The sequence below is a fragment of the Anser brachyrhynchus genome, assembly GCF_964034855.1.
Source record: "Anser brachyrhynchus genome assembly, chromosome: 2".
NCBI classification, from domain to species: Eukaryota; Metazoa; Chordata; class Aves; order Anseriformes; family Anatidae; genus Anser; species Anser brachyrhynchus.
In genome coordinates, this window is record NC_137695.1 from 77,932,163 (window position 1) to 77,944,694 (window position 12,532).

At 34.3% G+C, this 12,532-nt stretch overlaps 1 protein-coding gene across 10 annotated transcripts in view; it reads left to right on the forward strand.

Moving 5' to 3' along the window:
• LOC308190633 (uncharacterized protein) overlaps positions 1-12,532 on the forward strand; it is a 288,343-nt gene that overhangs the window by 163,375 nt on the left and 112,436 nt on the right. For 8 of the 10 annotated variants that reach the window (XR_013947387.1, XR_013947388.1, XR_013947389.1 and 5 more), the window contains 2 exons: positions 1,551-1,681; positions 5,060-5,149. Coding sequence is in view for 1 of the 10 variants with exons in the window: in XM_080582248.1 (XP_080438374.1) it covers positions 1,551-1,681 (131 nt within the window). In the remaining 9 variants the exon portion in view is untranslated. The remainder of the gene's footprint in view (positions 1-1,550; positions 1,682-5,059; positions 5,150-12,532) is intronic. The other 2 variants (XR_013947386.1, XM_080582248.1) reach the window with 1 other exon arrangement.

The window sequence follows — 12,532 nt, forward strand, 5'->3', positions numbered from 1 at the left end:
CTCATCTAGACCTCTCTTTGCCACCTGTGCCACCCAGCTGTCCCTCGCAGCAGTACCTGTAACTTTTGTCAGCTTCTCACACGGTTTTCTGTCACGTCCATCAATTTATCATGCCATGCTCTGTAGCCTTCCATGCCCTTGCCAGTTAGCTGAACCTCTCTCTTAGAGTAGTCATTCGCCTGCAGCCCTAACACTTTGGATTCTGTGTTATTAAAGAGTTTAGGTACTTAAACTTGTATGAACTCAGAGATGCTGGAGGAACTGCATTTACAGTGTAGGAACATACTATGTATTAGGTAGACAGTTGATGTTGCCACCTGTGGCTCCCAGTGAGCAAACTATTTCTAAAGCATCATTATATATCAAATACCCAGAACAGTTTTTCATAAATATGTAAGTTGTAAGACGACACCCTTTGTTAAACTTCTTTTCACAACTAAATGTTAGAGGAACTCCCTCTTTTACTGCCTTGTTGGTACCTCTTTTTCCAAAAAAAAGTGGGATGGGGAGCATCCTGGGATGCAGAGGTTACTGAATGCCATAGGTCTAGGAATTTGCATGGGGCAGCCGAGTGCTTCCAAGCTGCAGGAGGCAGCTGGCAGCATATCCAGCTCGTGGAAGGATGCCTGTCTTGACAAGCACTAGCCATAGCCAGACGTTAAACAACAGAAAAATGGGAAGAGGGCCTGAAATTCAAGCACCTCTCTGAACATTTGGCAATTATACACACTCTTAAAAAAAATGATGGAATTGCTGTAATCATATGTGACAACTGTGTAACCCCCACCAACTCTTATCCTTTAGAAAACAGAGCCATATCTTACTACTGTCATTTATATTTTGACAAAAGAGATTCACTGTTATGAAAACAGCATGAATACTTAAAATAGAATGTAAGAAATGCTGATTTTTGAAACTGTGCAAGAGGGGCAGTGCCCAGAAGCATTTTCTGTTCTCTATTATCAGGCATCATGGTGGTGTCTTTTCCCTTTAGCACAATGCATATCACTTGTTTGCTTTGGTTAAAAATGAAAGAACTCAAGCCTTCATTATCCTTAGCAGTAGGCTTGCAGAAATATATCTCAGTGATTTTTTTTATGAATCTAAACTGTAATATAATATGCAATGAAGACAATGGACTTTGCAAGAAGCAACTACTGCACAAAGCAGTGAGAGTTTTCTCAAATAATGATCCCTAGAAAAGTGTAATTCTAATTGATACATTGTTCAGAATGTCAGAAGAGGTGACAAAAAATGCACGTGTAATCACTCACTAGTGTAAAAAGACAGCATAATTCAGTGTTTCAGTTTAAAAACAAAACAGGTCTAGAACTGTCTGCTCAAAGAATTCTTAGAAGAAAAAGTTGGTTTGCCACAAAATAAAATTGTATGTGGAACAACGTCTGATTTTATTATCAATAGAATTCAAAACAAAGAACTTAACTTCAAATTATTGTAACTAAATCATTATTGTTTTAATTATACAGATGCATTCATTTTGATTGTATTTAATAAAGCATTAAACTGGATTTCCCTATCTCTTTTTACAGGTGTTGCAGCTTTGCCCTTCACCTATTCTTTCCACTACACAGGGCTACCTGGAAAACCACTTCAAACACAAACATTTTGTCTTCCATCTGGCTCAGCTGCACAGAGCCTCACAAGAGTAACAGGACTGTTGGTGAGTTCTGGGAAGTAAAGTTGTTTCATAAATCTTTTTAAAGAAAATCAGATCTAGGAGTCTCCAGTCCTGGGAATTCCTAGGGATTTCTATAGGAACCATCTAGGAATGGTTATTCCTTAGGCCAAAGACTCGTAGCAAGAAAATGGGTCTGACTGAAATGACACCCCTCTGCCCTCCAATAAATAAAAACGGAAGAAGAAAATGAAATGAGATGATCATGAGTATTCAATATATAAAATAACCGACATAACACGGGATTATCTGGCATGATCTAACCAAAAGTCCATCTTGCCCAATGTCTTATCTCTAGCAATGGTTAACAATTGATGCCCTTGGAAGCAAATGAGATTGGGGAAGTATATACAGACATTGTAAACACCCAGCTGACACAATCTGTCATGCAGAGAGTTCCTAAGGAAAAAATAATATTTTATGCTTACTAGTCTTTGATATTTTAGTTTCCATTAACTGTTTAGTCACAATATGAGTCTACATAAATTTCAACATATGTAAAATCCTGGTGCAGTAGTTTCCGTAGTTTAACCATCTGTTGTTCAAAGAAAAGTCCCAGTCTGCTTTCTTTTTCCTTTTAACCCGTCTCTGAGTGTTTCTTTTAGTGCTTCATTGTATATATGAAACTGAGCAGCAATCCCTTCTTTGGATTTTCCATGCCATTCATGATTTTATAGCTATCTGTCATGATTCAATTCTGCAGTCTCTTTCTAGGCATAATCAGTGAAGACTTGTACAGTAGCATGATTGCATTATTTTTTTCTCCATTCTTTCAGAAGTTTGATTTTTTTTCCTGTTTACAAACTGCATTGCTTTTGTAAATGCCTGATCACCTAATGTTAAGAGACACTTCTGCAGCTCTTCATAATCAGCTTTAACTTTTAATACTGTGAAAAAGTAAGTAATAGCAATTAAAAATTAAAAAATGAAACGTTTACATTCAAAAACTTTTTACTTTTACCTTTTTCTGGGGAAAAAAATTCTGTCACACTGATTTTAGAAAGACATTTTGCCATTTTTTTTTTCACAGAAAGGGAATTATGAAACTTTCTCAGCTATTATAACTAAGAAACAAGGATTATGAGATATTTTATAATATATATATGTATGTACAGGGTATATATATTCTATATATAAATATAGGAGGCAGGAATCCAAATGTTGAAGGATGACAAAAGCTATGAGGTCTGTCTACACTATTATTTTATAGTGAACATATGCATTAACTAAAACTATCATTGAATCAAGCTAATAATGAGTAAATCTTATCTAAAAATAATGGATTGGAGTTTTTTTTTTTTATGGGAGTGAAGAAAGGACAAATTTAATAAATCAGAATTTAAGAAATACAGAGTATTTGGATATTGGTTTAACTAATCATTTTGTCGCATTAAAATAAAATATAAACAAAAACCCCCTCAGATTAGAAACAGTTTAAATCTGTGGGTACGGATATCAGGATATATAGTTTTAAACTCATATTTTTTCCTGATTATCTTGGTTAAATTTAGCTATTTAGGATTATGCAGAGATTTCTTGAGGTTCATTTCAGAAAGAGATAGCATCTAAGAAGATGAGTGTATGTTTTAGTAAATAGAAAATTTACAGTCACTGGAGGACTGACATAGAACTTGGTGACTTTTTTAATTAATTGATAAATAGTTTCAGAAGGATTTAGATTAGGTCAGATGCATCTTTGGTTTGGTATTATATGAAAGAATAGAAAGTACTGAAAATGTAAAAGTATTATACTTTGAATTATTATAACAGAATTATTTTCGCATGTTTTAAAGTCTTTCATTTTTAAAATAAATCATTGTTCATTTTGAGAAAGAATGTATTATTTAGATTGGTATTTTCTTATAAAGATAAAGAGACAGTTTACTAGTCACATTTCAGATCACATAAATCATTTTGGTGTAACCTTAAAGGTTTTAAAAACACTTTTTAAAACAGTATTTTAGCTTGGTCTGAAATAATTTCTTTTCTGCAGTTTTTTTAAGTTGCCCATCAAACTTAAAAATCCACTTTTCTCCAAACTTGTGTTGCAGTGCTAGCTGGGAGGGAAACATCTGATGAGTTTTAAAATAATATCTGCAGTATAAGTTTAAACATAGGTTCAGAGGAGATTTTAAATATTTGATTATAGATTTTATGCAATTTTCATGCTCTGAAGCCATGGTACACATTTCTGTTTTCACATATTCTTTCTTTCATGCATCAGACATATCCATCCTGTCTTGTCATCAGTACTTTTCACAGATTCTTAGAACCCTTATTGATAATCACATTCAGATGCAGAAAGTATATAGCAGAAAGTGCAGAAACTGACAGACTGCATACCGTACTTCTCTAGATGGATAGCATATGCTGTTTGTCATTAACCAAAATAGCTGTGTTCCTTGACACCTGATGAACCATAAAGAAGATGTAGAGCTCTTCCTATATTTCATAGTCAAAAAATACCATCTTTAACATGAACATCCTTTCATTTTTTATCTTTGAATAACAATTTACCAAAAAATATAACAATTAGCAGCTGGCTAGAATACTGCTACATGCAGGTAGAATACGAACACAGAAAATTAAAAGAAAATTTTAAAAAGTATAAAGTTGTTTGAGCTAAACTTCTGACAGTATTCAGGTACATGGGAGTATATACTTTTCTTTCATTTCTTCCTGCAAGACCTGAAGAGGTCTATTTTAATTGCATAGAGTTACATTCTCAGAATTTTAAGAACTGTAAAACAAAGCTTGTAAGTAACAGAAAAGGGTATATGGATGTGAAATCTTCAAAGAACATCATATTTTTTTTTTTTATTACCTCCAAAAGCTATATGTTAATAATGGATTCTAGAGACAAAGATCATATCAGTAGTAAAGTGTTTAACTATTTGAGTTGCAACTCTATTTAGGGATTTCCCTAAAATAATGTGTCCAAGTTTCCCATGTATTTATTAGTGTGTCATCCAACTTCAGCCCTTGAATTTCCACTCAATTTCTATCACAGACTTTATGCTAAAGAAAAATTAAACAACCATAGCATGTTGAAGTCAAGGCTTTAAAGGAGGGATGGATATAGATACTACAGGAGCAAGACCACAGTTACCAACTACATAAGAATTATATAGATGGATTTATGGTTTAGTTTGTAGATTTGGATTGGAAAATAGATACTAAATAACTAAAATTTTAAGTAAGTAATGCCAAACTTTGTTGGGGAATCTAAATTTAAAAGAACATGACTTTTTGAAAGGTTACAGGGAATAGCTAGATAGCTGTAAGACCGTTGCCCGTATTAAATCAAAATTCTGTGTAGAGTTACGGATATTGTTCATGTTTACACAGCTTCCATCTTCACAGTCCACAGAATGAATGACATTCAGTTTGGCTGCAGCGGGAAGGGACTTCAAACACTTTGAACCTTTCAAAACATCTGCCTCAGATTGTAAGGTAAATTCAGATTCTGCCTTATAGATAGGGCCTGGAGAGATTGCAGAAGAGATGTTGTGCTTCCTTTCTTCCTCATTAGTTCCTGTCTGTCCATGATCCAGACTGAGAAGCTAGTTTAGAGCCATTACAGCCAAACGTTGTAATGGGCTTTTGCTCACCTGGTAGCTGAAGTTCACTGGTTTCCATCAACATAATAAAGCAGACTTTGCAGGTTTGAACTGGATTCCCCAAGGGGGAGATGCCATATCCCTGTAAATATCTTCACTCATCAGATGACAGTAACAAAATCTGAAATTTTAATTCAATTTTAATCGAGCAAAAAGTTTGTTATATACCTTTATTAATCCAAAGACCTTTTTAGAAGTGTTGATTTGCAAGAATGCTTGGGTAAATATCAACGATATATTTTTCTCCTTGTTTCTTGAAAGTATATTGCCTTTTTTTCTTTCCCGTTTGTGAGGCTCTGAAGTTAAAGCTGAATTAGGTATTGCATTATTTTCTTTTCCTCTGGTATTTTGGAAAATGTAATGGTGTGCACGGGCATTATTCTTCATGGAAATGGTTTAGGTTTTTCTCTTAAACATATTTACCCAGTAAAAATATGTATTTTATATTAAAATGAAATAACACTATTGTATCTATGTATTTCCGATCAGATCATTAACTCTGTCTTACTTCACTGTTTCAAAATATACCTTTACTATTCTTTTCTTCTCCCATGTCTTTGATTATCCAAGCAAGTAGTTTCTGCTCTTAAGTAACCAAAATACTTTTGACGTAAATTGACAGATATACTGTTAAAGAATATATAAGTAAATGTTTTAGGGACAAAATATTCTCCTCTCTTTTTATAATTATATGAAAATCTCCGTTTTTTTCCTTAAGACAAGATGGTAGCTATATGGGTAACAAAGCTACAAATTTGGTGGTACTGCAGGTACAGATGAACGGAGTACAGAGTGCTTGTCTAATCTATAACAAGTTTTTCATGAACCATTTAGTTCCTGACTGTTCACTCATATCTATGCACTTTGCTGCCACTGCACTCTGGAATATGAAACATTTAACCAAGAATTAGTTCTGTCTGAAAATCTCCTCTCATAATCTCTAGTACTGTTAAAAAAAAAAAAAAACCCTGCAAAGAATGTTACATTTATATTTTTATTTTTTATTTTCCCACTGACATTTTTCTCCATGGAAGTGTTTAAAACCAAATCCTATACAGATCAGCAATTTTTCTTTGTCTTTTTTTTTTCCTGTATTTTAAACCATTTAATGACAATATATTACATTTGAACTTATCTGTCTCCTTCTCATTCCTTAGTGTTGGATAATTGCTCATTTGTAAATTATTAGCTAACTATGCATGCAATCTGGTACATGGCAAGAAACAAGCATAACTATATTCTGTTAATAGCAATTATGTGTTTAATTTAATTTCTTATTGGCATTTCTTTTAACTATGTAGTCTATTTTTAAATGTGTTGGAATGAAGTCCAAAAAAAGCTTTTGATTTGGGAATGTTGTTTATTAAAGGTACTAATATCCTACACTAATTACTGTGGAATGAATGGTATTAACTATTTTCATTCTAGAAGATCTGGATTCTTTGTGAACTTGGTTAATAGATGAGCCTGTAGGGACAGTTCATGTGATGAGGCCCTCAAGATGTTGATGCAGAAGATCAACTTCCATCTTCTGTGAAATCCTGTAAGCCCTGGCAGAGAGGAAGGTTAAGCGCATGTTTAGGTGCTTTGTTGGACTGAGATCAAAGTACTTCGTTCCGGATATGTTGTAAAGGTCAAGGAAGACCAAGGAAGTTCTAAGAACTGTGTGGCTGTACATTTACCTCCATTTCCTTGAATACATTATCTAGTCCTCAATAATAATTAGAATCCTAAACAAACAAACAAACAAAAAGCACAAGCAAACAAACAAAAACTTGAAAACCAAACCAAACCAACCCTCTCCCCTCATCCCCCCAAAACCAACCAACCTCCAACCTAGCTTCTGACCTAGTTCATTACTGTTGTCAACACTTCATCACAGAGATCAGTGGAATGGCAATGATACCATATCCTTACAGGCAGGCTTGTGGAGCTTATGATAGAATCAGTGCTATTATCCTGCTTAACAGCAGTGTAAATAAGAGCCCTACAGAAAAAATAGCATGTTGACTAGGCTCCCTAAAAAATCAGTAGTGTGCTAACTAAAAATTATAGTCAGATTTCTCGGAATGTTTGAATCAAGGAACAGATTAAATAGGTTTCAATACCTTCAATTATTACTGCAACAGAAAATTGTCAGGGCTTATTACTGACTGGATAACAACACTGATATCTTTTCAAGTGACAGGATATTTTTTACTATGAGCCAATATTTGCATCATTAAGTACGTGAAAGGCTTTTATTAATTAATAAAGGAAACAATAATCTACTTTACTTGACATTGGTGAAGGAAATATGTAGGAGACTGTCATTAAAATATTGGTCCAGCTGATTTTAACCTCCAGAGCATTTTCATTTAAATGAAATCAGTATTTTACTCCTAAGCCAATGATGAATTTAAGTGCTAGGAGATTCATTTAGGATTTGTGCTTAAATATCTTTTTGGAATAAGGATTAGAAAAGTTTACAAATCTTAAATAATATAATAATTTGAAAGAGTAGTTGTTTAGGCTAAATAATGCTTAAGGAACATTATTAAAAAAAAAACACCTCTATTATGACTATTATTATTATTAAGTACTATTATTTTAAAGTCTAAATACTTCTTGCAAAAAATTTAGACTATCTAGCCCATATACCAAAACCAGGACAATGCTTAATATCATCACATACCTTTCATGTCTTCATAAAATTAATCAGCTAAAATCAAACCCAGACAAATAATAACAATAATAATAATAATAATAACAGTGATAATAACAACAACAGGTTAGTTTCACAATCCATTAAGCATCTTTTTCAGCAGTACAGTTTGAAACTACAATATGGTTAAAATCATCATGTCATCTGTCATCTTTCCTGTTTTAGAAATAAATGCTTCTATAATGCCAAGCATTTCTAATTAGAGAATAACTTAACAACTGAACACCATTATTACAATGGCATAATATGTTTGAGTAAGAAGAGCCTGTCTGAAAAACATGAACTTGCTTACTCTTAAGAGACATTTTCCCAACAAAAAAAAATGAGGCTGCAAAATTTAGCTAACTTGACAAATTAGATTTGTCTTTGTGAAGAATGTTTTCCCTGGCTGCTTTAGATGTACCGTCAGAGTCTGTTTTCTACTCCAGAAATGAGCAAATAGGCAAAAAAAAAAAACAAAAAAAAACAGATTTTTTTTTTTTGTATGTGTGTGACAGAAAAGTAAAAAGAGAAAAGTCCATAAAGAAGCTGATCAAATTGTGTTATGATTTCAGGCTGTAATAAAAAGGCAGGGCTGACACAACAAAAATAGGTACATTTGCAAAAGAACAGGTACATTTGCAAAGAACCTTTGCCTTTCTTCCAAGCAGAAAGATATCTCTCAAAATCTGAAGGTATGCATATAGGCATGTTGACATTAGTAATTGGGTCAGTAGATACAAATGTCTTTGCCCAGAATGGAAAGAGACAATTGTGAGGCCAATGGTCAGATGCCAATATCATGTTTAATTTCCATCCAAATAAGCTAGTTTGCTGAAATTCTGTGAGTAATACAATATGGTGAACTTGGTGTACAAAGAGAAGAACATAGCATGAGTGCATGTTAAAATAATATATGTAAATGCAATGATGTATTTATCTGAGCATTGCTCAAAAGAGAGAGGTTTGATGGCTAGAGTAGGCTACTGTGTGTGTGGATGGAGTCATATGTCCCAAAGCAGCTGGCACTCAGGATTAGCTGTTCCTTAAACCTATATTTTAAATCAGTTTAGGTGTAGTCAGTTGAGATGGCCAGATGGATCTGACACACCACCAATGACGGTGGAGGAAACAGATCCATTCTGCCCTCACTTTCCCTCTTCTCCCAGCACTCCTGGACAGGTGCTGGAAATCATAACCTAAACTCAGGCTAGTCAGCTCATTCCACCAGCAAAAAATAACCCTACAAAGAGAAGTCATCTTTTTTTTCTTTTTTTTTTTTTTTTTTTTGTTAAGCAGATTGACGGATTCAGTATAGGGTCATCTGTACACCAAAGGTGTTGCAAAGGAGATGTCAGAACTATGTGGTTTGGGATTAAGCAGAACTGGAAATCCTTTGCACAGAGGCTATGGGTCCTGGTGACTCTGGATCAGTCATGAAGCTATGGAAGGCAGATGTGAAAAGAAGTGTGGTTTTTTTTTGCAAATCTAGTCAAATTCCATTTGGTTTGTTCAGATATTCATGACCTAGATAACCATCTTATTTCTTTGAAGATGGAATCGTTTTTTTGAGCTGTTATTTTAGGGGAATTAATCTATGATCATACCCCAGAAAATTAAAAAAAAAAAAAAAAAAAGTTTCCACATTTAATTTTCTGAAATCTTCACAAAGCCAAGATGCCCAGGACTCAAAATAATTCAGTATCTTGTACATTACTGAGTAAAAGATTTGAGACAAGTTCTCTCTCTCTCTGAGAGTATTTCAATACGTATATAGAGAGATAGATATAAATTATATAGAGATATAGATAGATAGATATAGATATATCTTTTTAAGAGAGTTCTTTAAACGCCCAGTTGTCAGATGTGCAGAGTTAGTGTGAGAAATCTCTATCATTGAAGCCCTTGATGACTGTTTTAAAAAATAACTTTATATACTTGAATATTCTTCCAGTCTAAGTTGAACTGCTTTCATGTTTTACGCTTAGTTTTTGTTGTCATGTCTGAATGATTGTTTTTGTGTGTGTGTGCGTTTTTTCAAAGAGAAAAATGCAGTCTGTCTTTTCTTATTATTCCTTAACCTAAGGATTTTTTTTTTTAGGGTTCTTCTCTGATCTCTATCAGGTACTCTCAGACTACGACAGAACATCTCACATCCCTGATAACCTTTACTTTGCGGTCTGACTGGCAAATGTCAGGACAGCTTGAAGGAATCAAATACCCTGGCAGTGGGGATATCTGGGCCTCTTGGCAAATCACAGTGCTGTGCCTGCAGTGCCATTAGCATGGAACTGTCGCAGCGGGAAGGGACCTTTGGAGGTTTATGGTCCAGCCTCCTTTTCAAAGCTGGATAAAGACTGAATTCATGCCAAGTTTCCAAGGGCTTCAGCTAGTCAGTCTTTGAAAGTCTCTAAGGATGGAGACTGTACAGCCTCACTGGGAAACCTGTTCCAATAATTGAATATTTTAACTATGGAGAAAAGTTCTATCTTTTCAGAACCTTCCTTTGTTCAACTTCGGCCTTCTGTGCCTTGGCCTTCCACTGTGCACCACACTGGTAGACCAGCTCTGTGGTCTTGCTTGGTAGGGGCAGGCTTCCATCAGGTCCCCTCAAAGTCATCTCTTCTCCAGGCCAAACAAGGCCTGGTCCGTCAGCATCTTCTCACGGGGAAAGTACTGCAGCTCTGAACTTTTTCTAGTTCATTAATGCCTTTCCTGTACTGGGGGTCCAAAACTGGATGCAGTATCTAGATGTGGTCCCAAAAGTGTTTAATAGAGGGGTATAATCCCTGTCCTCAATCTCCTGACTGTGTTTCTGTTGACATCTACTGGTATGTTGATACTCCATTTGAACAGAAGCCTAAAATACTCTATAAGACATATTACAATGTCTTATTTTGTATTTTTTTCCTGTATCTGTATGCTATCTGGTTCATTTGTGTGTGTTTTGTGTTTTTTGTTGTTGGTGTTGTTGTTTGTTTGTTTTGTTTTTATCATAAACCAAAATAGCATGCTATTATTTTGCCATTAATCCAAACTACAACTTTAAATCAAACCATACTCTTGAAAAAAAAAAGTTGATCTCACCCTCTTCTGAGGTAAAAGACATCCTGTAGTTCAGTCTAACATACACTGCCATTGTCTGATCAGAAGGTGATGCTATTATGGATAGCTTATGGGAATAACATAGAAAGAAGAGCTGATGCTCATACAACAGTGTGATAATTTTGTATGATATATTTCACCCCTAAGCATCTCAAAGAGCTTTACAAATTGATTTATATTCTACACACAAGGATAATTTATTTCATCCATACATTTTTATTAGCTCTGCAGCAATATTTTAGTTTAGGACAGGAATTAAAGGCCATATCAAATCCAAAATGCAAGGTGAACATACTTACAAAGAATCCCTCACAGAGTTCACTTCAAACTGCTTTCTTTCAATGCTGCACCACCAGCAAGGTATCATTGCTGAAATATTAGGCTATTGAAGGATTTACTGTCCAGATCTGAAATTGAGAGATTTAGTGTGTTCACAAAAATAGTTGTAGCTAGTATACTTATGCAAAGAGTGAATTGGGATACTTTTTTGCAGCTTATAATCGCAATCATTTTAGAATATACATTTCTGTTTCTGTAGTTTTCCTGGTCAGCTTTCATTTCCTGATAATTTTCACAATGGTGTGATGTGATTGAGATGACTTACATGAGAGTATACATCAGTTAAAATTGTATTTTTCCAGTGGGATTCATTTGGATGACTTTAAAGTTACCTGTCTTGATGAATGATTCCAGGAAATAATCATTCAAACGTTTATCCAGTTTCAACACCAAATTTATTCAAAATCTTGTTCCACCAACCATTCTTCTTACTCTATATTTGTATTAACACACTGTTTTTATTTATTTTGAATAAAATAAATGTTGAGTGTCTTGGCATAAATACATAAATAGGGTATTATTTTGTTTGTTGTTGTTTTTGACTCATAATTCAGCATCCTCTCAGACCATTTACATCCATGTAAGAAATGTAAGAACTCTCCAGCTTTTTCCACAAATACGTGTGGTGATTTTTTTTTTTTTTGGTATGTGTGTGTGTGTTTTTTTCTAAAATAGATGCCAGACATATGTCATATTTCAAGGAATTTGCATTGCTTAAATCCAAAACGAGTGACTTTTTCCTAATATCCAGCAGATAGGCTCTACTAGATAGAAGACACTGTGCCCCCAGTCTTTTGAATAAAAATGCAGCCAGGAAGCTTTATTTTGGAGACGTAACATAGAGACTATATCCGTCATTAGGCTGTTATTATTTTGATGTATACTTTTTCTGATACTCAAAGGTCAAACAATAGTAGGAAGCGGAGAGAACCTGCTATCTGAGGACTGATAGCAGGACAGCATAGAGGAAAGGCTGCTTTGTTAGATTTTTGTCTTTACATGAGTTGAATTCTCATGTAGGAATATGTCTACAGGAAACTACAGAAAAGAAGTTTATAGTGAATTTCTATTGATAAGTCTATAGAGAAA